This window comes from Medicago sativa, chromosome 2 (genome assembly GCF_051527215.1).
Source record: "Medicago sativa cultivar Bolivia chromosome 2, Bolivia_mono, whole genome shotgun sequence".
In the NCBI taxonomy this organism is placed as follows: Eukaryota; Viridiplantae; Streptophyta; class Magnoliopsida; order Fabales; family Fabaceae; genus Medicago; species Medicago sativa.
The window spans coordinates 34,907,672-34,932,721 of NC_140750.1; the positions used below are offsets into that span (position 1 = coordinate 34,907,672).

Consider the following 25,050-nt stretch of genomic DNA (forward strand, 5'->3'; position numbering starts at 1 on the left):
GAATGCAAATTATTATATTATGTCATAACCTGTTTATAAAACAAAACAATTGTTTAATATTTTGGTATGTAATTCTTCATACAATCATTTGAAAAATAATTATATAGAAGTACTAATATTTTTTTAAAATATGTCAAATTTAATGCATACCCATGCTCGGGTCACTACACTAGTTATGGAAAACTAAATGCCTGATATTTGTGAATAGCAGACTTTTTGGATTTGACTCTTGACGATGTTGGTGCCTGCATTGAACTTGTCTACACACCTGTGTGCAAAGATGGAACTAAAGGCAGCCCAAAGAATGTGGTATCTGATGTGATTTCTCCTGGTAAGAATGTTTTATGCATGAAATTAGAAAAATAATGAATTTTATGTAACATGGCCCTGATTTTGTTGGTGAAGTCCAAGACACAATCAGCAATATCAGTTCTGTTAATTACTTCACCAAAGTTTGAATATATACTTTAACTAGACAAAAATTAATTGTTAATTGAATGGGTAAACCTTTGACCAAAAAACATCTTCATTACTTAAATGAAAAAGACCACTTATAAGTTGTACTACCTCAGTCCCTATATGGAAGACCCTTGTAAAATTTTATCGTCCCTTTTTATTAGACCATTTTCAAATTACAAAATGTATTATGTAACAGCCTGTCTCCTCCAAACTTGATCCTGGGGCTAGGCTACCATAATTACTACTCATATCTTCTCATCCCATGTGAGTTTTTGCCTATCGTGGGATTTGCCACGTATCGTGGTATTCCAATAATCAATGTACTTAAGCTCTAAGTACATGGCTCAAATTCCACCGAAGACGAATTCACATGGGATGAGAAGCTATGAGTAACAGTTATGGCCGCCCAGCCTTGTGGGTCAAGTTAGAACCCAGTGGAGGAGTAAGGTTTGACTGACTATTTCACAACAATACCCTTAATTAAATGGAGAATTAAAGACCAACTATTTCTCTCTCTCTCTCTCTCTCTCTCAGTTGAAGGATAATTTTGGAAAAAGAATCTACATTCTTGGCAAATTTAATGTAAAAACAATTTTTTCGAAGTCTTGTGCTTTGGTCAATGAAGTCTTACATGTAGGGACGGAGGTAATATTAATCATTAATACGAGTCATACTCCTGGAATCTTGATTATATTTTACTATTGTGCAACTATAGTACGATACACTGGTTACTCTATCACACTTTTGATGAGATCTTTTAGTATACAGCAATGTTTGACTGATTTGTCAACTGTGCCGATATATCTTGGTTAATGGATCATTTTATTTATTGCACTGGTTAAGGAAGCCAAAAGTGGAAACTTTAAATCAAAAAAGACACTTTTTATGCTTTTAATGCAATGACCACCCAACTTTCAATGCAAAATACTACTATATTTGACTCTTAACCAGTGCCCCCGGGGCACTGGTTAACATTTCCCATTCTAATAATATTTTGTCATTGTAATATACATCCCTAATGTAATTATTTGTTTTTTGTCTTCTGTGCTCAGCGGATCCTAAGGGAATGGAGCTCATAATCCCTGACTGTTGCGAAGACAGGCAGGTTACCCCAATGAAGATATATTTTGGTGGACATGAAGGAGTTGGAGAATATATTTGGTACCGAACAAAGATTAAGCTTGAAGGATCTGCGCTACTAAATATATCTAATGGTTCTGACATTGTGATATGTGGGACAGAGCTGTAAGTACCAACATATTGTATTGTATCTATGATATGAATGAAAGATTACATCTACATGAAATTGATGATTATGTGATTATTTTCCATGTTATGGCAGAACGTATAAACCCACTCTTAAAGATGTTGGATCTTTTTTGGCCTTTTATTGGGTACCAACTCGTGCGGATAACACTTGTGGAGAGCCATTGGTTGCAATTTGCAGTACCCCAGTTTCCCCTGGTATCATTGTGGCTCCTAGCTTGAATTTCTTCATTAATTATCTCTGATGCTTTTGATGTGGGTTCTGCGTAAATAGATCTGATGTAGACTGTTGTGTTTAGCACATGCTCTTAATCCTACAATAATTTGCAGGACCTCCAGCAGTTGCTAATGTACATGTGAAAGAGTTGTCTTTGGGAGTTTATTCCGGTGAAGGTGAATACTTTGGTGGATATGAGGGAGAAAGCATTCTTAGCTGGCATAGAGAAAATAGTGAGGGGAGTGTTGAACTGATCAATGGTGCAAATTCTAGAACCTACCAAGTTACTGATTCAGATTACACTTGTCGTTTGTTGTTTGGGTAATGTTTCTATATTATTCTTTAGCTTTGTGTTTTACCGTGAAGAATGTGAATGAGATGCTGTGATAAACATTACAGCGTGTTTGATTAAACGCTTAGCGGCAGAATGTAGAAGTAGAGATAGTTTTTTTTTTTTTTTTTTTTAAATATTATTTCTCACTCACTTTGGATTTGGAGATCTTTTTAACAAATTGATTTTGGGAGGAATTGATTTTTAATGTGTAAACTTTTTAAATCAGATTTTTTTAGTTAAACCCACTTATTGAAGTTTCAACTACAAGTGTAAGGCATCATAATTTTGTGCTCATGTGCAATGGTCAACGTTCCGACATATGTTGGTCCAGTTGGTAAGGATTCAACTTATTCCACACGGACATGAGTCTGAATCCCGTTGCTGGAGTAAAGACCTCGCTGGTGATTAATATATAAGTACCTCTTTTAAGTGCTCTTTAAGCCTTTGGCCTTTTCTTTACTGTGCTCTTCCCCTGGGACCTAGATCTCCCAAACTTTTATCTAAAAAAACAAAGGAATAGGTGATTCAAAATAGTATATAACGTCTCTAAAATGCCAGAACTAATTTTATTTTGCTAAGGGTGAAATTGAATTATAGATGCTATCTAAGAGTGCAAACTTCCGTGTACATTTACTTTCTACGCATGCACACTGTTGTGATAGTCCATGGCATCTTATTTCAGTGTTTAAACATTAAAATAAAAAATATTATATGATTACCTATTCTGTGATTTGTGCTTTTTTTATGTTATAATATCTTATAATATTGTAAAATTTGCATATCTTTGCAATTAATTTAAAATATTTGGAATCAATTATCTTGCAATTGATGGAGCAATCATAGGAGTTATTTCGTAATTTGTTTACTATTTTTATTAGCAGGCTTAGGCTTGTATTATTTCTTCTATAGACTAGTGCATGACCTAATCATTTGCATAAATAGGTTGCTTGTATTGTTTCACATCATTATGTATCATATCAAGTCAAACGAATGTGAGAGGCTCCTCTCTTTTACTTCCTTTAAACCTAAACCCTGTACTTTCAACAAGATAGACAATTAAGATTTATTTTGTTCATAATATCCTGTCGGTACTTGTTGAGAGTCTTGCATCAAGATAGACAATTAAGATTTATTTTGTTCATAATATCCTGTCGGTACTTGTTGAGAGTCTCGCATCAATTAGAGATATGGCCTAGTTAGTGCTTATAAGGCTTGAGGAGTCCTCTAGCCTGTCAGTTTTGTGGGGTTGAGTTAAGCCCAATCCAAATTTTAAGATGGTGTTGGAGCCTATCATAGATTTGTTATTGGGCCATCCGTATTATCTAGGTACCAAGCCTGACAGCACTGAGCATACAAGGTTATTGGACACAAATTCAGGTTCCACTTTAATTATAGTGCCTACTGCCATAAGAGCTTATAAAAGCTTGGACACTCTTCACCTTAGAAGCCGGTTTTTTGGAGTTGGATTACACCTAAAATATAAGATGGTATTAGAGCCCGGTTTGATCTCTTATTGGGCGACATTTGTCGACATTCTAGATATCACCCCATTAGGGGGTGTTTTGCTATTCTTGTTATTCCACCTGTATTAATCGACACGTAAGATGTTTGTGAGGAAGTGTGTTGAAAGTCTAACATTAAGTAGAGATATGGTTTAGGTCGTGCTTATAAGACTTGGGAAGTCCTCAACTTACTAGTTGGTTTTGTAGGGTTGTGTTAGGCCTGGAACTCAAACTCCAAGATTTGCTAACTTTCTTCTTTTTCTTTTTTCAGATATACTCCAGTTCGTTCAGATTTAGTTGTGGGCGAACTCAAGTTATCTGATCCAACTGACATTCTTTTCCCAGGTAACCATTGTGCAACTCTGTAATTTTTAAGTTGGATTTATATTTGAATGGTAAAACACTTTTGTCCTTCAAAGTTTGAAGTTGTTTTTGGTAAGTAATTGAGGTTCTTGCATTGTCCTCTAGAGCTTCCATATGCGGAGATGCTTGCCCTGACAGGAAAGGCAGTTGAAGGTGACATACTTACAGCTGTTGAAGTGATTCCAAATAGTGAGATGCAGAAACATGTTTGGAGCAAGTACAAGAAAGATGTAAAATACCAATGGTATGGTCTTATACTCTACATTGATGCAGCACTAATACTTCTCAATTGAACTAGTTACTTTTTATTACCCGTGGGTGATTCATTTTCAATAACAGCTGGTGGTCACTCCTATTATCTGAATAATTACCGTTTTCATATGGGCTCACAAATGTTGTGGTGTGCAAATTTATTAGAGAAATGCTAAGGATACTCTTTTTGACGATCTCTCTAACACTCTTTTACTGGATAAAATCAATGTGAGTCCTACAACTTTATGTGGGTTTCATTTTCAAAGTGTAGGATTCACATTAATTTTACCCAATAAGAGTGACTGTTGAAAAGAGAGTGTTGTTATCACTCCTTTTATCTGTATTAGGTAATAAATACATCATCTACAATAAATAATAAATGTGACAAAAAAGCATTTACAAGAATACTAAGGTTCTCCAACACAGCTTGGATTGTTTTTATTTTATTTATTTTGTTTAAGAACAATAATTTACATATACTGTCTTTGTAGCTGAAACATATATTTCGCCAGAAATTCATCAGAGCATTGATTATATCAATAAAAGAAAATCATACATCAGTAACATGACATGGTGCCACTCAGACGTGATTAGATAAAAATTATATTTGTGGTGGTACTTTTTTCCATTTGGTTTAATATTTCCCACTAAGCAACAATTATATTTGTGGTAGTATTTATTTCTAAATTATGAAGAGAACAATAGTTGAAAATTTGCGATGATTTTAATCAAAGCCCATTATTGGTGTTACACCAATATCATTTCAGGTTTTGTTCATCAGAAGAGGGAGACAGTTCTTCATATGAGCCATTACCAAATCAAAATTCTTGCTCTTATAGGGTGCAGTTACAGGATATTGGTCGTTGTTTAAAATGTGAATGTGTTGTAACTGATGTGTTCGGAAGATCGAGCGAGGTGGTATACATTGAGACAACACCTGTATTGCCAGGTGATTGCTTTGATGACATAAGCATTCTTGCTTTACCATTATACTCTTTTTGCATGTATAAAAAAATAGTCTCCCTGTTTAGTTAGGTCAGGTTGTGCCTGAGATGTTTAGAACAACAAAAAAATAAGTTTACAGAGAAATGGAGAGATAGAGAGATTTGTCAGGCTTCACATGTATATATTTATATGGGAAGAAATATGGTTGGTAACGAGTGTAGCGAAAACAACCTACACAAGTAAGCCTAAAGATAAATTGTTTTGAGAACAATTTACATGGTTAACACAGTTCAAATATGTATTTATTTCGTTCAGTGGATGATTAATGAATATAACAACTTGTCACAACTCATTAACCATCCGCTGACATAATTAACATTCTTGAACATTATTAACTAAGATTACCAGGTGTAAGTTCGACCACAACTTGGTTAATGAATATGATGTATATTTGAACACTTGAAAATCATGTATATTTGAACACAATTTGGATGGTTAATAGATTTAAATTTTAATGTATATTTGAGGATCTAAAAATTCCGTTGTTAACGAATTACTTTCTCCTCTAAATTAAATTACTTTCTTTGGAGGAGTCAAGTGCAGGACCTTATGGCATATCCTTTGTTTCATGCACTCAACCCCAGCTAGTGGGAAACTTCTTTTTGTTGTGATCAATCTGTTAGCTATTGTTAGTAATTAACCTGATTTCAAACAAGAGCCTTAGTAAACATGTCTGCCAGCAGTTCTCCAGTTTAATCCCTGTTATAGTTATTTAATGATAGTTTGACCATTTGCCTCAGTATGCTTTGCATATCATTTAATATGGAATTTGGAGACTAGAGAGATGCTTGATTGTTAGGTAAATGTGGATGACACAGTGATCACAGACAATGATTATAAATGTATCAGTACTTTAATTATTATTATTATTATTTTTTATTTTTTTACTTTGGTGCTCTAAAGTACTATATAGCCATTCAAGTTGCACATTTAGGGAGGTGTCTCTCTTTTCTCAAAGGAAACACGCAATGGATTTACCATTTGAAAATCGAAAATGTATTGACTATTTTTTCCGAAAAAAATTGGAGTTCTCGTGCTTTCTAATAAAAGTAGTGTTTAAACATTATGAACATTTCTTTTTCTTTCATGATTGATTCTCCCCTGGATTTTTGTCATGACTTCTGCCTTGCTATAAATATTATATGTGCATTCTTAGGGATTCCTAGAATACACAAGCTGGAGATCGAGGGAAGGGGATTCCATACCAATCTCTATGCTGTTCGTGGCATTTATAGTGGTGGGAAGGAAGGCAAAAGTAGAGTCCAGTGGCTTAGATCAATGGTTGGAAGTCCTGATCTGATCTCTATACCGGGTATGCTAAATCCTTTTGTTGATATTGAAATGTTATTTAAATAATACAGGAATAGTTTGTAAATATACTCTAGTATACTCTATAGAAGGTTTTTCCTTTTAAGCACAGCATATTCCTTTGTAATAAATGCCTGTTAATTGTGTAAGACACAATTATATAGTTGTCTTAATTACTTAGCATCTTTGTATTGTTTTATTTATTACTTTACAAATAAAGGACCACACCTTCAAACCTGTGTCTGCAAGAGCCTCATAAGAGCCTCGTTTTAGTGAGTTAGAGATTGGAAAGCTTATCTACAATTATGAACTGAATCCAAAGGCCAGATACATCCATCATTGAAGTGAGCTATGGGGTTGTGCTCAAGAATTGTATGTTTTTATTTTTAACATGATCACCACCAGCACAAATACCTTTATAGTATGAGGGTAATAGAATCACAGGACCCTAAAACACAATGCCCTCTCTATCTTATTTTTTCTGTTTCATAGTTTGGAGGATTTCTCTTCTTCTCAGCAGTTGTACTTTTCCTGTTTCTCTCTAATAGTATCAATTATACATTTTTTTTGTTAATTTAGTAAAATCAACTCATACAGCCGTTGATTGTAATAATCAATTTGTAGTGCATAGAAAGGGCTTGATAAGAGGGCGGTAGCTGTTGGCACCTACTAATTGTTTAACATGTTCACTGTATTCTAGCAATCATTCTGTTGCACAGATATGGGATAGTGTATGGGTAAATATATGCACATGTGGCAGCTCCTAAGTTGTACCCATGCTTTCTGGATATATCTTACATGAACAATATTCTCTTCTATTGTGTATCTATGTTAATTGAACTGCTTTTTCATTAAATTTCAGGAGAAACAGGCAGAATGTATGAAGCAAACGTTGATGATGTTGGCTATAGGTTGGTGGCCATCTACACTCCTTTAAGAGAGGATGGTGTAGAGGGCCAATCAGTGTCTGTATCCACAGATCCAATTGCAGTTGGTAAGTTGAAATTCTTTATCTAACTGATAAGATGAGTTGATTTTAAGTTAATTAAGTTTTGACATTATATAGTTCTCTAGGGTGGGTTGCCAATTATCTGTTGGTTTATAGGTTTTTATAATGTTTACGAATTCATTAATACAACCAACACACACACAATATCTTTGACAATACACTAATCTCTGATCACTGCATGAGGTAGCCAATCCCTAAAACACTGGGCTGGCATAACATGGTTTGCCACCGAAAAAAGTATTATACATATATAAATTTTCAAAATATAAAATTGCTTAAAATTAAAGGTGTGTTTATAATTAATAGCAATCAGAACATATGAATCAAATGGAACCATTAATGGATAGATAAATTGTGGCATGTTAGATATGTAAGCAGAGATCAAAATGAGTTTGAAGAAACTAATTGTGAAGTGTGAATGTGTTATGATATACTAGATCTTTGACCCGTGCGCCGCATGGGTCTTATCATCCAAGATAATCAAATAGACAATAAAACAAAACATGTTGTAATGAATTGTAAAAAAAATCAAAAAATATAAACAATTTTTCCGAAGTCACTACAAAATCGAATATAGCATAATATTACATTACAAAATATTAATGCTAAAACTAAAAGATGGAAATAGTTTAAAGACAATGTAGCATATATTAAAGAGAATTATACATTTCGAAATACTTCTTCGTACACAACGTTAGATGTAACATCAATGGAACAATGTATAAATTGCATTAAGTTTAAATCATACAAAAAATATATATCTGATAAAGCACACTCTAAATATGTCATATATGTCTTTTAAAATTGAAAATATGTAACATTATGTTTCAAAATTATTGAAGCAAAGGGAATTCGAGAATAAACCTGCATACCATTTATTTGTTCATTTTCCATGATAAACTACAGATTTTAATGAACATGGGCAAATTATTAGTACAAATTATTCATTAGATTAATTTAAATAATGGAATACAAATCACGTTTATCAGATAACTTAATATAAATCACCAACAAAACTATCAAAGTTCCTCAATAGTATATTTGATAAACATGTTTAGCCAATAACTTGATGTCAATCAAGTTGCATAACTTTCTTTTCTCCTTATTATGTCATGCAGATTATAATTTGAAATTAAGCAAAGTCTATTATAAAAAATGGTGGAATAATCAGTTTATGCAGGGATGAATAAATTTCAATTTTTTTTCCATATACTTTGCTGATACATTGCACTATAACATGCATCAATGAAACATGAATATAGCTGACAGATTTCATTCAGTACTATAAAATCGATTGAAAAATAAATAAGGTACTGTTGCATACCAGAAAACCTTTGGTAACATCATATTCAGTCAATCTTTTTGCAAAATCTATATGCATGTCACTGATACTGTGACAATATAGGTTATAAGAGAAGTAAAGGGAGGCAGATGGTCATTGAATGCAAGCTGGACACTTGATTTGTCAACAACAAAACGCATTGGAGGGTCAAATACATGACACTTAATTGTCTTCCCATCTATCCTCCAATGCCATCGCAAAATGACCTTGGCCAACAAAAACCAGTGTAACCCACGCCCTCAATCCTATTCCGTAAAAATCACAGATCGCCGTCCATCCCTTTGAGAAAAAAACGACACCATTTATCCTTTCCACCAAAACTGCAAACTGATTGTTCTTAGCATCAACTAAAGTTGCAAAGCAAGTAATCTGGTCGCCAAAGTCATCGGCAAACATATTCGGAAACTGCACAGCGCCCTAAGACAACAAAAACTCGAATTAGAATCTTTCATATCAAACAAATGAACGTAAAAAGTCTGCATGTAAGAAAACATAAAAAAAAAAAATGCTCACTAACATCTTCAACATCATACTCAACCATGTATGACCTATATTTCCTTCTCAGCTTGTTGATTGCCTTGTCTAGATCTGAAATAGGGTTATTCACCAAATGACGGCAGTGTTATGAAAGCAAATTTTCAATATTACGTCGAGCCATGTTTGGTATTTCAGATTGGATGAATATGAATGGATGCTTTCAATGCTTTGGGAATTGCCAAGGGTATTATAAACGTGATATTTATGTGCATGATAGAAGTGCTATTCCCAAATATCAGTAAGGCACTCATAGAAAAGGGAAAATAACATCTTTCAAGCCAAAATTTGAAATTCAAATTTACCATGTATTAGGAGGGAAAAATTAGGTTAACTAATTAAGTCATTAGCAATTAATGGCAAGGATTTAGAGGGAAAAAATTAGGTTAACTAATAACATGACCTAATAAGCTTTAAGAGTAAGTGATGGACTGTTAGAGAACAGTTAAGGAAGTTAAGTTGTTTTTTCTTTTAACTCAAGGAAGTCAAGTTGTAGAGAGGATATCTTGTATGGATGGGATTCTGTATATTGGAGACTTGTGAATGGAGTAAATCTTTGTAGAAGGGTGAAACACTTGGAGTTGGAGTAGAGGTCTCTCGTATCTTAAATCACCCATTCAATAAAATTTCTTTCTTTTCAGATGTTTCTATGATGTTTGACCAAAAATCAAATTGGACTACGGATTCATTTTCTCGATTAGATGGCTGGAATGAGGAAATTCATTTCTAGGGTGATAATCCTAGTGTTGTGAGATATGGAAATTCCAAGTTAATGAGTAATTGGCCTGGAAAGGAAACTGTGGGTTGATCTTTTATTGTAATTGCAAACTTTTCAAAATTTGATGGCGTTTTGTTCTGTGCATGCCTTTTCATATTTCTCTATTATCTACTGTCTTTTGCAGTTTTACCTTTTTTGTTTTGTGGATACAATTCACGAATAGTTTCGAATTCTTGTCAGTAAGTGTTAGTAAAACCAGGCTCTAAAACAATGGACTTCCTATATTAATTGTAATTTTTTGTTTTAAAAGAAGTTTCCATCTTTAATATAGGATTGATATGTGACCTTTTAATTCCATGCAGAGCCTGACGTTCTTAAAGAAGTGAAGCAGAACCTTGATCTGGGATCAGTGAAATTTGAGGTAGGTTATATTTATCAGACATAAGTTGGGCTATGCATTTAGTTAAATATTATAGGCCTTAGCTCTGCTGGTGCTTGAAGGAAACATATAGTAATTACATGTTAGTAAAACCATATTGTCTAAGTACCTGAAATGCTAAACCCTTGTTTTTGGGATCTAATGATTGACTAGTCTTTTGCTTTGTAGTTTGAGTCTCGTGTTATTCATGAATAATGTCATTCAATTTCTGATTACTTTGCATCTCAAATTTGGTTGGCCTCAATTTTGTGGCATATTTCTACTCTTAACCTTCAAATGCATTTGCAAATATAAAGAATATCCATAACGGGTCTGATTTTTTTCCTCAGATACTGCATTGGGAAATGCTTTGTAGCAACAAGTTTATCTTTTTCCTCATGTAGTTTTTATCCTTCATAGGCTAAGCTCTTTGTTTATCTTCTGTGGCAGGTATTGTGTGACAAAGACCAAACCTCAAAAAAGGTATCTTTTAATAATACACTTCTGATGTTGGGAATTGGAACATATTCATTTAAAAGTACTGGAAAAGCAAAAAAGACTAGTTCTAATTTTGACATAAAAATTTATATTTCAGATTTCATCAGTGGGCACGTACGAGAGACGAATCCTTGAGATTAACAAGAAAAGGGTTAAGGTGGTGAAGCCTGCCACCAAAACTTCGTTTCCAACTACAGAAATTCGTGGTAGTTATGCCCCTCCGTTTCATGTAAGTTTGGGTGACATACGAAACACATTTTCCCCCATCAGCTATGTAATGTCATTGCTAGATTATTGTATCCTTGATTTACTTGTGTTGATCTTTGAATGTATCAGGTGGAGCTTTTCAGAAATGATCAACACCGACTAAAAATAGTAGTGGACAGTGAGAATGAAGCAGACTTGATGGTGCAGTCCAGACACATTCGGGATGTTATCGTTCTTGTTATTAGAGGACTTGCTCAACGATTCAACAGTACCTCCCTCAATTCCCTTCTCAAGATAGAGACATGATTATTTTTTTAATTGAAACTTTGTATAGTCGTATTTGATTTGGGAAACCAAGTTTCTGAAACCAGTTATCTCAAGGTTTGCTTGTCCTGAGTGAAAGTATTGGTGTTTTGACATAATAGTTATTGATGCCAGAAATTTCAGGCCATTAATTATTAGAGCCGTGCGTAACATGAGATAATTACTATTTGAGTTTCGAATCGTGCATGCATATTTGAGTTTGACCGTTTAAGAATGGCTGTGATATTTATACAACCCATCCACCTCGGGTGGTTTCCACACTCCCACTCTTCAAGGCACAATTGGGTTGAAGGGTTGTCCACCAATCCTTTCTCTTTAAGAATGGTATATTATTGAGATGCGGATAAGGTTTGTTCGGCTGTAATTTTATTGTTAACCATGTTGGTATGAAGTATCAACATCAGGGAACTTGGTTCGCCAATTTTAATGGAGTCTCCCCCTCCATGAAGAGTCTCATTCCACTTGGACCAATGCAATGTTGGTTAATTGTGGTTTGCACACCACCAAATGAATTTGTGAAATCTGTGCAACTTTCTACTCAACTTAAGAAAAAAAGTGTGTTATATCTTGCATCTTGATAAACTTAAAATAAAATTAACTATCTGAACTTTATATATCTACATTTTAAAAAAAAACATTGAATTTTTTGTAAGGAGTAAATAAAAGTGTGTATGTACATATTGTTTAAATTGGACCGTGATTTTTTTTATTAATTCAAGTATCAATAATGACCATATATATTTGTCGCCGATGAGATTCGAACTCAGTACTTGTAGGCGACAATGCTAAACTCTTATCATTCAGTTAACATTTAAAGTGTAAGTACAAAAATAAAGATAAATTGAGTTATAGGTGTGATCATTATCTAATGTGCACAAGTAAATTTAGCTTGCAACATGCACAAATGTGTTTCATCATTAGATCAATAAATCACATCTTTGTGCATGTGACTTATTGTTCTAACTGTAGAAACCAGTTTGTGTATGATTTTTTGTACCATAGAACTGGTCATAAATATAAATATGTAGTTGGTTGAGATATATTTATGAATATATGTAGTTGGTTGAGATATTTCAGTAAGAAGAAGGAATATATTTATTTCCATGTTCTGAATATAACACGAAAATGCATATGATTAATTTCTCTAAAAGCTTGTTTATTAAAGTGAAATAGTCTGAACACCCCTGACTTTGAATCCTGAAATTTGAAGAATTTAGTGTCAAAGGGGTTAATTCATGTCAACAGATGCGGCATATATGGGATTATCTGTGAGGCACATTTCAAACTGCAAATCCCATTGAACCTGTGTCAACATGCACAAGGTGTGTGACACAACATGTGACGCGCATGACATACCATCCGACCAAGAAACTTTCGTCAGCGTGCGTGAGGTGGATAACACAATATGCCAACACATTAATGACGGTTATGCGCGAGGCCCATGGACCCGCACATGAGCGAACAAAAAAGTGGCTGTAAAGTTCTATTTCAGTAAGAAGCGACTGAACCGTAGTTAAAATTGACAAGAAAATATTTTGTATGTTACAACTTTGTGTATGTATGACAAATGATAAGTGTTTGCATGGCAAACGTGGATGAATTAAGATATCCAATATTCCAATGGAAAAGGAAAATCATGGGTGCATAGTTTGTAGTTGTTAAGTAATGCAGGGCAAACCTGGATGAATTATGAAAAGTGAAAATGCAAATCTTGAATACTTTGTAAATAAAAGAGTTTAAAGCAATAGTATATTTTGTTATAACATTCACATGATCATAATCTTTCATGGACAAGTGTATGTTTTATCCCTAATTGAAAACTCACAGAGATAGTTGTATATCACCCCACGGCTGCTATTTGCTTTTCAAGTATTATGTTCAATGTACTTTTCGGAGATCACAGTCGAGTCCAGGTTTAGGCCTTTTACGTTAAGAAAAGTTTCATATATTTGTCGTACGAGTCTAAAGATGTATTTTTCATAAATCACGAGTGAGACGCACTCTTTTTCTGGCACCATTTGGTTGGATTCTTTACCTCGGTTTCTGTCGCATGAATTCTCCCGAGACCGCATAGGTTTATCTTTTTATAGGTTTCCATAGGGTTTTTTTTTCCTTCTTTTTGTCTGTCTTTTGAGGGTTTTGGTTTGGTCCCACCTCTTGTATATATTTTCCACTTTTTTTTTAATAATATATATGGAGTAGGTGGTAGTGGATGGAGGTTTCCGTGGGGTGTCAACCTAGTTGGGATGTGGCGGATTCCTCTTGATGCCTTCCCTATATCTTTGCTTATAGTAAAAAAAAAGATTTATAGATGTGTAACCACTACAATAAAGATTTTTGTTGAGTTTTCATTTTTGGTTACATGAGAAAAAAAGAAAAGAAAAAGGAAGCTAAAACAAAAATAAATTAAGTCTTTGAAAAGGACACGTCTAAAGCATCACCTAGTAAAGCTGATGATAAACATATAAGTGGTTCATTAAAAGTAACAAGATGATTTGAACTGTTAGCTCTCATCTTAACAAGAATATCAACACCAGAATTCCCATCCATAAGGATATTATGAATATAAATAGACCAATCCTTAGCAAGATAAACTTGGATGAGTTTCAAGAGATTTGCATAATGGCGGAACTTCGTAGTCTCCTTCATTGCCAATTGCACCACGTGAAGAGAGTAAGAGTAGCATATAAGCTTTCTATATCCTACCTCCCAACACAACTTTACACCAATCAATAAAGCTTGGATTTCAGCACGTAGGATATTTAAGATCCCCACACTAACAAAGAAACCAAGTTGAAAACTTCCATCGTGCTTACGAATTAATCCACCATAACCCGCCTTTCCTGGATTTGTCAATGCATTTCCATCAACATTGAGAATCATAGAGTCTTCATCCCCATGATGCCAACTCGCCATCTTTATAGTATGAGTACGAGTATCCAAGGAGTCAGTACCAAAATCCAGGTGAGCAAGGTGATGTTGGGAAAAAATAGTTGTGACCGCCGAGTACATATTTTGCTGGATATTATCAAAAGTTAACTTGTTTCTTGTACACCAAATATTCCATATAGTCAAAGGTGTGAGAATTCCAACATCACTTACTATTTTGTGGATGATCTTAGCGATATTATTAATATATAACAACGAGCACAAAGAAAGAGGATATGAGAATCCATATTTCTGCCAAACTACAACAGATCTCGAGCAAGAAAGGAGACAATGAAGAATAATCTCATCTTCATTTTGGTAGAATAGGAAGGTGGGAGAGACTTTGACACATATGTGTGCCAAAACTAATTTGGTTGGAACAGAACAATGACAAGTTTTCCAAATAAAGAATTGTACGCTAGCTGCCACAAGTAATTTTCAAATCCAATTCCAAGTTTTTTTTGAGAGGATTCCACTTCGCGGTGAGAGAGAAGCCAACGATAACCACTATGCGTCGAATACTATCAATTCAAACTAGAATTCCAAATCCAGATGTCCTCTATCGACGGTGTAATGCAAGGGTTCAATATTTGGATGGCTTGAGAAATTGTAGGGGGAAAGTGCTATGCAAGTCATATACAATACATATCTCATTATTCCATAAATTCTTGATCTTGAGACATGCATGTGTTGGGACTATATCTTGAATCAGGTCACATGTGAGAGTGTGGTTGTACTAGGGCATTGGGGTGAGAGTGAGACAAGTCTATGTGTTGCAAAATTTTTCACATAGTAATAATTCTATAGTTGTCGGTTTAGACAACGGTCGTGGTTTTTTCTCCGATTTTGGAGTTTCCACGTTATATTCTTGTGTTGTGATTGTGTTTATTTTTCTTCTTCAGCTCTGTTATTTCCTAACAGTGGTATCAAGTGCTTCAGTTCCGTGAGATATCACAACTCTTAGTGTTCTTGTGATTTTGGCAAAGAATTAATGTTCTTGCGAATATGCAAAATCTGTCATCAGCCAAGGAACTATGGGAAAAGCTCGAAGGGTTATATCAGGCAAAAGGCATCTCAAATCGGCTGTTGCTGAAGGAGCAATTCCATAATTTACACATGGATGAGGGTACGAAAATCTCTGATCATCTTAGTACTTTGAATAAAATTGTTTCGGAGTTAGAATCTATTGAAGTTAAGATTGAAGATGAAGATAAAGCATTAAGGCTCATTTTGTCCCTTCCACCTTCTTATGTTCATCTCAAACCTATTTTGATGCATGGGAAGGAAAGTTTGAGTTTTGAAGAAGTAGCAACTAAAATCATTTCTGAAGAAAGGAGGATGAAAAGTGACGAAAGCACTTCATCAAGCTCAATGTTGCTAACTAGATGTGGGGCTAATGGGAAGAAGAACCATGCAAAGAATACGTCGTGCTGGAAGTGTGGAATGTCTGGGCATTTCAAGAGAAATTGTCTAGGTGGAGCAGTATCTGAAAAAGGCTCTGAGGCAAGTACTAGCAACGTTTCCCTTGTTTTGGGAGATGATGGTGATCTTATCTAGAAGATAAAATGTGTCCTTATGGTATTTTCGCTATACCATGCAAAAGGACAAGTTATTGTTAGCGGATTCAGAACAACACACGGGCATTGGTTGACATTGATGCAAGGTGTGTGGTGAGATGTGTCGATGGGTGAAAAACTTCCTGAAAGCCAACACGGGAGTTGCACCATAATCTTTCAACAAGGTTTCGACGTGAAGAAATTTTTGAAATGGTTCAGTTTCAAGTGAATTATACTCTTTATGGTGGAGTATGATTGTCGGTATAGACAATGGAAGCGGACGATGAAACTCTTACAATCAAGGTGGAGATTGTTGGTATGATCGTCAAGTTTTTAAATAAAGAAGGAGGCTAAAAATATTAGTTATTGGAGAAGTCCCACATTGCTTAGTTTGGTGAAGCAAGGGGAAGACCAAGACTATGTTCTTTGTTTTTAGATGCACTAGTCAGTAGCACTTTAAGCTTATATCTGACTTAGTTTAGATATTTGCTTTGTGAGAGTGTGATTGTACTGGGGCATTGGGGTGAGAGTGAGAGAAATCTATTTGTTGTAAAAAATTTCACATAGTAATAATTCTCTAGTTGTCGGTATAAACAACAACCGTGGTTTTTTATCCGATTTTGGAGTTTCCACGTTATATTCTTGTGTTGTGGTTATGTTTATTTTTCTTCTTCAGCCATGTTATTTCCTAACAATCTGATCCAAGGTCTCACTAATCTGAGGGGTCTAATTCCACCGTCTACTTGCAGGGCCCAATTTAAAAACAAAACTTTGTATGAACTACCACCAAAATTAACATCGAGAGAAATCACATGTAAAAGAAACATACCTCAATGTTCCAAACCAACATCAAAAGAACAATCTAAGTGTGATTAACCACACTTTTTTTTTTTTGAATGATGATTGATTTTCCATGACTTTGTTTTTTTTTTTTTTTTTAAGGAAATTTTCCATGACTTTGTTGGTAAGTGCTGAATGTTAAGATATGATTGTATCTTGCAAGTGTGTTCCATTTAGTTTAATTTTCTCATTATTACTTTTGAGGAAAAAATATGTGTCGGAACCAAAACTACAGGACGTGTAATATTTTTTTTTTTTTTTTTGAAGTAGGACGTGTAATATTTATTTGTGAGGGGGATTAAAAGTTTGGTTCAACCAAAAAGTTTGAGTTTTAAAGGAAATAGAGTGTGATTAAACTGGAAGGCAAAAAGTGCAATTAAACATTTTATTCAAAAATTAATACTTCTCTATTTCAAATTATTTTCACTTAAAATATACATATAATACTATATATTTTTTTAAAATATACATTCATTCACAATTTTACGATACTTTTTTTTTTTTTTGAAGGATACGATACTTATTTTCAACCACTCCAATCAGTCTTGATATTTTTAGCCTTAGTTCTCCGAATAATTGCATACTTTTTTCAAAGAACTAACATATTTAAACAAAACATATATAGATGGCATAATATTTTAGATCACAACATTTTCTTTAAACCAAAAAAAAAAAAAGATAACTCTTTAAACAAAAGAAACTATTGATAAAAGGTACATAAAATTTTATGTACCTTTTTTTTTATGTAAAAAAAAAAGTACATAAAATTTTCACTCCAACTGAAACAAAACTACATTAAACATCGTCTAATAAGAACTGTAATGCATAATTTCAGTTCACGAAAATTAAAATGAAAGATTTCAAGAAAACCACATATCCTCGAATTTTTTGTACTTTGTTTTTTCAATAAAAAACTTTAAATCAAAATTGTATTTCTTCTCATTTGTATTGTATAAGGTTTTCAACGTACATTTAACGAAGTAAATTAAATAGTGATAAAAACCAAATCAGCCGCCGTTAGCCTTGCTGTTTGTTTCAGATCACCTACTCTCTGTTTATCGTTGTTGTTGAGAGGGTTGTCATCCAAGTATTCGTATTCCCTAATTCTTAATATCCTTGCTAAATTAAACATGTCGTAGATCCGATCATAATCATGTTCGATGTTTTGTTTGTTTCCGCTATTGATTCATAATAATTGAACATGTTTCATAAAATATGTTTTTGTTAAGACTAAATTTCTAACAAGTGGTATCAGAGCAGTTTCTAACAAGTGGTATCAGAGCAGTTTTCATGTTTTGATTTACTAGGATTTTTTGTATTATGTATGTATAGATTTTATGTTTCAGCCGCAAATTTTATAAACGCTGATTTTTTTTATGTTTCAGCCGCAAATTTTATAAACGCTGATTTTTTTTTTTGAAAAGATATAAACGCTGATTTTTTTTTTTGAAAAGATATAAACGCTGATTATTGTATCCTATAATTTGTTGATGTGTTTAGAATTCGGCATTTATAAAACGATTTTGCCAATTTTTTAGTTTATTCATGAATTTGCTGCAATAATTAACATGAATTTTGGTTGATTCTAATCACATTATATTTCCACTTTCTTTCTATAGCTTTGGTTTTCGTGGCAATACCCACTTTTCTTTGTTAAATTATGATTGTCCATGAAGTTGTCAAACAAATAGATGTTCAAATAACACAACTCAAATAGGGCACAATGTGTATTACCCACATAGAAACCATGAGAATAGAGAGCTACATTGATAAGGCACACCTTTGTTCACGCAAGAGGAAAAAAAAAAGGTAATTTAGTGTTTGGATCCAGAGAAAGATAAAGGAAAGATTGAAGAAGGAAAGAAAGCTTGTGGAAAGATTGACTTTCCTTAGTTTGGAAGCACTTCAAAAAGTAGAGGAAAGAAAATTTGAGGTGGGACCTACGCTCAAAACCTTTCCTCCCTGCTTTGGACAGAAACATCGAAGAAACACTAACTTTTTTGCATAAATGTCAAAAATACCCTTGTTATATTATTAATATTACTATGTTGAACCAAGCAATGGTATGATAAATCATGCTCCAAAGTTTTTTCTCTTCGCACAATGTTTTGAACAAAAAGGAAATTAACAAAAAATTTAACAAATGTTATGTAAATTAAAAATTATTAATAAAATATATTTATTTAAATGTGTAGATAGCATAATTAATTTGAAATAAACATATTTATCTAACCCTTTTAGGGTTATAATTGTCATTTTGCAAATATACATATCTTTCTTTCCTCTCACAATCTATTTAATGTCTTTTATACCAAACAACTAAACAAATCATCTCACTTTCTTCTACCTTTCTTTCCTTCTACTATCTATCCTTACTGGGGCCGGACCTTAGGGAGTGCAAGAAGCGCTACCGAACCGAGCCTCTAAAAATTCTGGGCCTCAAAAAAATTATAATACCCACCCCCATTGAAAGAATCACAACAATTATTTCTTTTTTGCATAAACCATTCGTTTTCCCCTTTCCTACGACGCTGTTAGGTAAATTTCACCTCTCTTTCACTTAATTTTATTTTGTTTTGTTTCGTGTTTAAAAGTTCTTCTGATTCTGATTTTTTAATGAAGTTTAGCTACACAAAAAGAATTGCGTTTTGATTTTACTGGGGCCTATTTTAAAAATAGAACCGAGCCTCCTATTTCATAGGAACGGCCCTGATCCTTACACTTTCTTTCCTTTAGCTTTCTTTTCCAAACCAAACATAAGAGTTACCTCAACCGTAGACAATGGTTTTTCAAGACAATGGAAAATATTAGGAGCTGGGAATTGTTCTATGTAATGATGCATCATTTTTCAAAAACTAAAACGTATTCTAAATAAAAAATCATAGGAAAGAAAACCCACTTTGATATTCAGAAGTCACTGTGGATATGATACTCTTTTTATTATTACTATGATATGCATGTTCACTTGCGAATATATCATGCCACAACAATAGAGAATTCAAATTTTGTGAGACACAAATAAATGGGAAATTGAGATCAAAAGACAAATTTCGGATCAAGAAAGAGCTACAAGATCTCAATTCTGATAACCATTAGAGTTGGAAAGAAAATAATATATGCTAACTTATAGGTCATGACGATATGACTGAAATCAATAGACAAGAATACAATCAAGATAATATTATTTTCTGCCTTATTTCATTACCATCATAATAGAAAACAAATCCATAACTACAAGTTTCGTGAAATTAGAAAAAGAAAGTTATTGGATGGCAACACAATAACTAAATGATACCTCTTAATATATTTTAGTTGGACATTTATGTACTCTTGTGGGTTTAATACTCATAGAATCTATGGTATAAATCCTATATACAATCACACCAGCCTTTTGAGCATATCGGTTTAGTACATTTCTTTTAATCATAAGGTTTCTCCCTCTTCGCTTCCTCTTTACACCACAGAATCAAAACTCTTGTGATTTGTTCTTAGTTTTCAATAAAAGTTTTTCTGTTTCATTTCTCTGTCTTTATTGTTTTTTTAGGAAGCTCATGACTATGACGAGTGGCTTGTTCTCCATTGTGTTGGGATCATAGAAAATAATCATATGATGAATTTTCCATGATCATATTCTTTTCTTTTGTTGTGAAAACTCAAAACCTTAATCTGACTTCGTCTTTTTAATTAAAGTTAACTTTCTAGTTAAAAAACAAGAAAGACGTTGGAAATATGAAGCTAGACAACTGTCTTGAAACATGAGAATAGCCTAATGGTCTTTGTGATATAATGGTAATAGGGTGCAATGTGTATTACCTACATAGAAATCATGAGAATAGGGAGCTATGTTGATAAGGTACACCTTTGTTCATGCAAGAAAAATAAGAAGATATTTTAAGAGTTAGAGTTACCTCAACCTTGGACAATGGTTTTGAAGACAATGGAAAATATTAGGAGCTAGGAATTGTTCTATGTAATGATGAATTCCATGATTTTAAGGCGCTTTTAATTAATTTCATATTTTCAAAACCAAACATCATTTTTCAAAAACTAAAACATATTCTAAATAAAAACTTAAAAAATAAAACCCACTTTGATATTCACAAGTCATTGTGGATATGATACTCTTTTTATTACTGTGATATACATGTACACTTTCGAACATATCATGCAAAAACAATAGAGAATTCAAATTTGTTGAGACACAAATAAATGGGAAATAGAGATCAAAATAAAAATTTATGATCAAGAAAGAGCTGCACGATCTCAATTATGATAACCAGTAGAGTTGGAAAGAAAATATGATATGCTAAATTAGAGAACAAATCCATAACTACAATCTTCGTCAAATTAAAAAAAGAAAGTTATTGGATGGCAACACAATAACTAAATGGTACCTCTTAATTAATATATTTAAGTCGGACATTTGTGTACTCATGAACACTATGGTATAAATCCTATACAATCACACCAGCCTTCTGAGCATACCGGTTTAATACCAGGCATGCACCTTTCATTTCGACAATCAGAATCTCCAATACATATAGTTCTTGCTGTAATGAAAAATGTGTATAAAAATGTTACTAAAATGTGATAAAATGTTATGTACAAAGTAATTTTTTTTTTTGTAAAGGATAAAAAATGTATTACCTTCGATGTTTGTTGCAATAATAAATATGGAAATAAAGATAAATATAACATAAACAAACTTGACAATATCTGCCATACTTCTTCCTATGCATGTATCATATAAAATATGATTTTATCTATTTATAATATATAAATGTCTTACATTAGTTAAATATTCTTTTGGCCCTTATGAAGTTAGAAAAGTTCTCTCTACACGTAGACTCATTATTAAATTCCTCTCAACAGTGTATTGTGTTTGTCCCTTCAACACACTTAGTAATAAAAAGGTCATACAAAAACTTACCAATCAAAAGACAAGGACATCGACTTACACGTAGAAATATGTGTGTTGGTGCCCCTGACTAGTGTCTTAGTTGTGAACATCGACTTGACATTGAAGACATGGGAAGGAGGTGACCTTGTTGGCAATTAGAGGTAATCAAGCTCAATGCCATTGGTGGATCGTAGTACCCAATCATCTCAGTTTAGAGCTCAAAACCAGTTTAGATTTTGTTGTAGAGTCTTATATGATTAATTTCTCTACCTTATAAATTGTACCACCGTTGTAAATGTTATTTCGATGCTGAATACATACTCATACACAATTTTATATAGGGTTAATTATGTTTCTAGTCCCTATAAAATAGCGACCTTGTAAGTTTAGTCCCTACTTAATTTTAATAGCATTTTTACTCCCTAATTTTGTTTTTCTGCACTGAGTATTAGTCCCTACTCAATTCAAATTTGTTTAATTTATGCTTAAACTCTTAAATTTTTGAACAATTTTTTGCAGACATGTTTAGAACATTACTAAAAGTTCGTCCGCAAAAAATTATCGCAAAATTTGATTTCTACATCCAGATTTTATTACTTTTTATCTTTAACTTTTGTCGTTTTAAAAAATTCATATTTAATTCATTTCATGTCAGAAAATTCTAAATTTTAGTAAACGAACCTTTCATAGTGTTCTAATCTTGTCTTAAAAAAATCGTTCAAAAATTTAAGAGTTTAAGGATAATTAATCAAACTTTGTTTTAGCAGGGACTAAAATTATAAGTAAATTTTTTTTATAGGGACTAAAAATGCTATTAAAATTAAGTAGGGACTAAACTTACAAGGTCGCTATTTTATAGGGACTAGAAACATAATTAACCCTTTTATATATTATGCGGAGTATGATTTAAATTTGAAAACTCATTACCTAAAATTAATTTATAAAATATAGCATTTGATTCATATCATCATTTTGTAAAACAGCTTCGAAAGAAAATTACTTACTTTGATTTTAAATTAAAGACAACCGTGAATCCTTTAGTGCAAGGATTTTGAGTTGTTTTAAAAATAATGCACTTTTGCTGTTTAAAACTCGGGATGTTACATTGCTCTTCATGTTTGCATGCTTGTTGTAAAATTCGTCATAATAATTATCTCTAAATAATAATCAACATATATAAATACAAGCATCAATCAAATATAGCTAAAAGAGAGAACAATAAACTTATCTGTTCTTTAAATTGTGGTAATTTGATGTCGGCAATATCGAAGTAATCAAACATGAAAGTGATAACCTGCAAAACAACAAACCATTATTATGTAACCTGAGGCGTGACATAGTCACTGTCCTTGAGGATTTTATCCGCCTCATAAGCGCATATCCTCCCAGGATACAACAGTTCTTCCCTGATATGAATCATATCAGAGGTGACTGAACAGCTTGAATCTATCTCAAAGATAGCAGGAGATGTAACCCAGAACCTCAATATTTTGGATAAAAGAAAATAATTGTGTATAGAGAAATATGAACTGAGTGAGTATATATGTGCAGAATTTTTCTGTCTGCAAATACTGTGTTGTATTATGTTACGTGACCCATCTTTGGAGAAGAAAAATGAATGATATATCAGTGTAGTTTGGTATGTGGAGAAAATGATGAAGTACTCATTCTATATTTGTGTATACTATTATTTATTATATTGATTAGACTGAAGGAAAGAAAGAAACACGTTTTTTATTGAGTGGCACTAGGTGTTCCTACTAATGGGGAAGTAAGGCATGATAATAGGAAAAATCAAAGTCTAATGGTCAAAGCAACCTGACATGTAGTTTATAAATCATGAATTAAAGCGCAGGACAAAAGGACCAATTTATGTTAACTTTTGAAATAAAATAAAACCATAAAATTACAACAATGCTTACCACAGAAACTTAATAAGCTGCCCCTATAAGGTTGAAGTTGTTTCATAATTAACTTTAGTCCTTTGAACGATTCCTAGTATAGGATGTTTGCAGAGCTTCCCGGGTCAATTATCATCCTCTTCACATGCCAATTAAAGACCAAGATTTCTATTACCATCGGGTCGTCCTCATGAGACGCGACCCCTTCACCATCCATTTATGAGGATATAGGGAAAATTTGGATAGAAATTTTTAGGCTTAATAGCACTTTTGGCCCCCTATGTTTGTCAAAATTGCGATTTCGGCCCCCTATCTTTGAAAACTACAAAACCGCCCCTTATGTTTCGGTTTCGTTGCACTTTTGGCCCCCATGGTCAATTTTGACCTGGTCCACGCTGACATGGCATCCACATCACTTATGTGGGGGGTCAAAATTGCAACTTTTGCAAACATAGGGGGCCAAAAGTGCTATTAAGAATATTTTTTATTTTTTTAATTCATTTTCTCCTTTTTTTTCATTTTTTTGTTTTGAAAAAATTTAAAAAAAGAGGGAAAAATTAATAAAAATCGAAAATAATGAAAAAAATACTGAAAAAATTTAAAAAAATTTGGAAAAAATTAATAAGAATGAAAAAAAAATCTGGAAAAAAAATTTCGCATTTTTTTCATTTTTTTGTTTTGAAAAAATAAAAAAAAAATAGGGAAAATTAATAAAAATCGAAAAATAATGAAAAAAAATACTGAAAAAATTAATAAGAATGAAAACAAAAATCTGGAAAAAAAATTTCGCATCACATGTGTGTATATACATACCAATTCATTAAATCATTTTAATAATAAAAAAACATTAAAAACTGAAAATCTTTTAAAAATAACAAAAAATCCGATTATCTTTTTACAAAATAAAAGATTTATTTTTTTTAAAATTTTAAAAATAACAAAAAATCAGATTATTTTTCTCGAAAAATAAAAGAAAAAAGCAGAAAAGACATTTAGATTTTTTTTCGAAATTTAAAAAATTAGAAAAAAGTTCGGATTTTTTACAAAATTTAGAAGATATTTAAAAATACTGGAATTTAATTTTCAAATTAAAAAAAGTTTAGATTTTTTTGCGAAATAAAAAACTGGAAATCTGGATATATATTTTTTTTAAAATCCAATTACAATAG

The 25,050-nt window shown here is 32.8% G+C and overlaps 1 protein-coding gene and 1 long non-coding RNA gene across 3 annotated transcripts in view; one reads left to right on the top strand and one right to left on the bottom strand.

Annotated features, from left to right (window-relative positions):
- AIR9 (Outer arm dynein light chain 1 protein) overlaps positions 1-11,935 on the top strand; it is a 28,396-nt gene extending 16,461 nt beyond the window's left edge. Inside the window, exons 24-36 of one of the 2 annotated variants that reach the window (XM_085744553.1) lie at positions 209-331; positions 1,512-1,704; positions 1,802-1,923; positions 2,056-2,263; positions 4,050-4,123; positions 4,247-4,385; positions 5,161-5,342; positions 6,555-6,710; positions 7,569-7,700; positions 10,672-10,730; positions 11,178-11,210; positions 11,323-11,454; positions 11,562-11,935. In XM_085744553.1, the coding sequence (XP_085600679.1) occupies positions 209-331; positions 1,512-1,704; positions 1,802-1,923; positions 2,056-2,263; positions 4,050-4,123; positions 4,247-4,385; positions 5,161-5,342; positions 6,555-6,710; positions 7,569-7,700; positions 10,672-10,730; positions 11,178-11,210; positions 11,323-11,454; positions 11,562-11,738 (1,730 nt within the window). In that variant the 3' untranslated portion in view covers positions 11,739-11,935. The remainder of the gene's footprint in view (positions 1-208; positions 332-1,511; positions 1,705-1,801; positions 1,924-2,055; positions 2,264-4,049; positions 4,124-4,246; positions 4,386-5,160; positions 5,343-6,554; positions 6,711-7,568; positions 7,701-10,671; positions 10,731-11,177; positions 11,211-11,322; positions 11,455-11,561) is intronic. The other variant, XM_085744554.1, reaches the window with a different exon arrangement.
- Positions 11,936-21,315: 9,380 nt separating this feature from the next.
- On the bottom strand, positions 21,316-23,766 carry LOC146946512 (uncharacterized). The gene is made up of 2 exons (XR_015026763.1): positions 21,728-23,766; positions 21,316-21,630 (listed from the first exon to the last, which is right to left on the bottom strand). It is a non-coding gene; the product is annotated as an uncharacterized LOC146946512 (long non-coding RNA).
- Between the last annotated feature and the right edge of the window lie 1,284 nt (positions 23,767-25,050).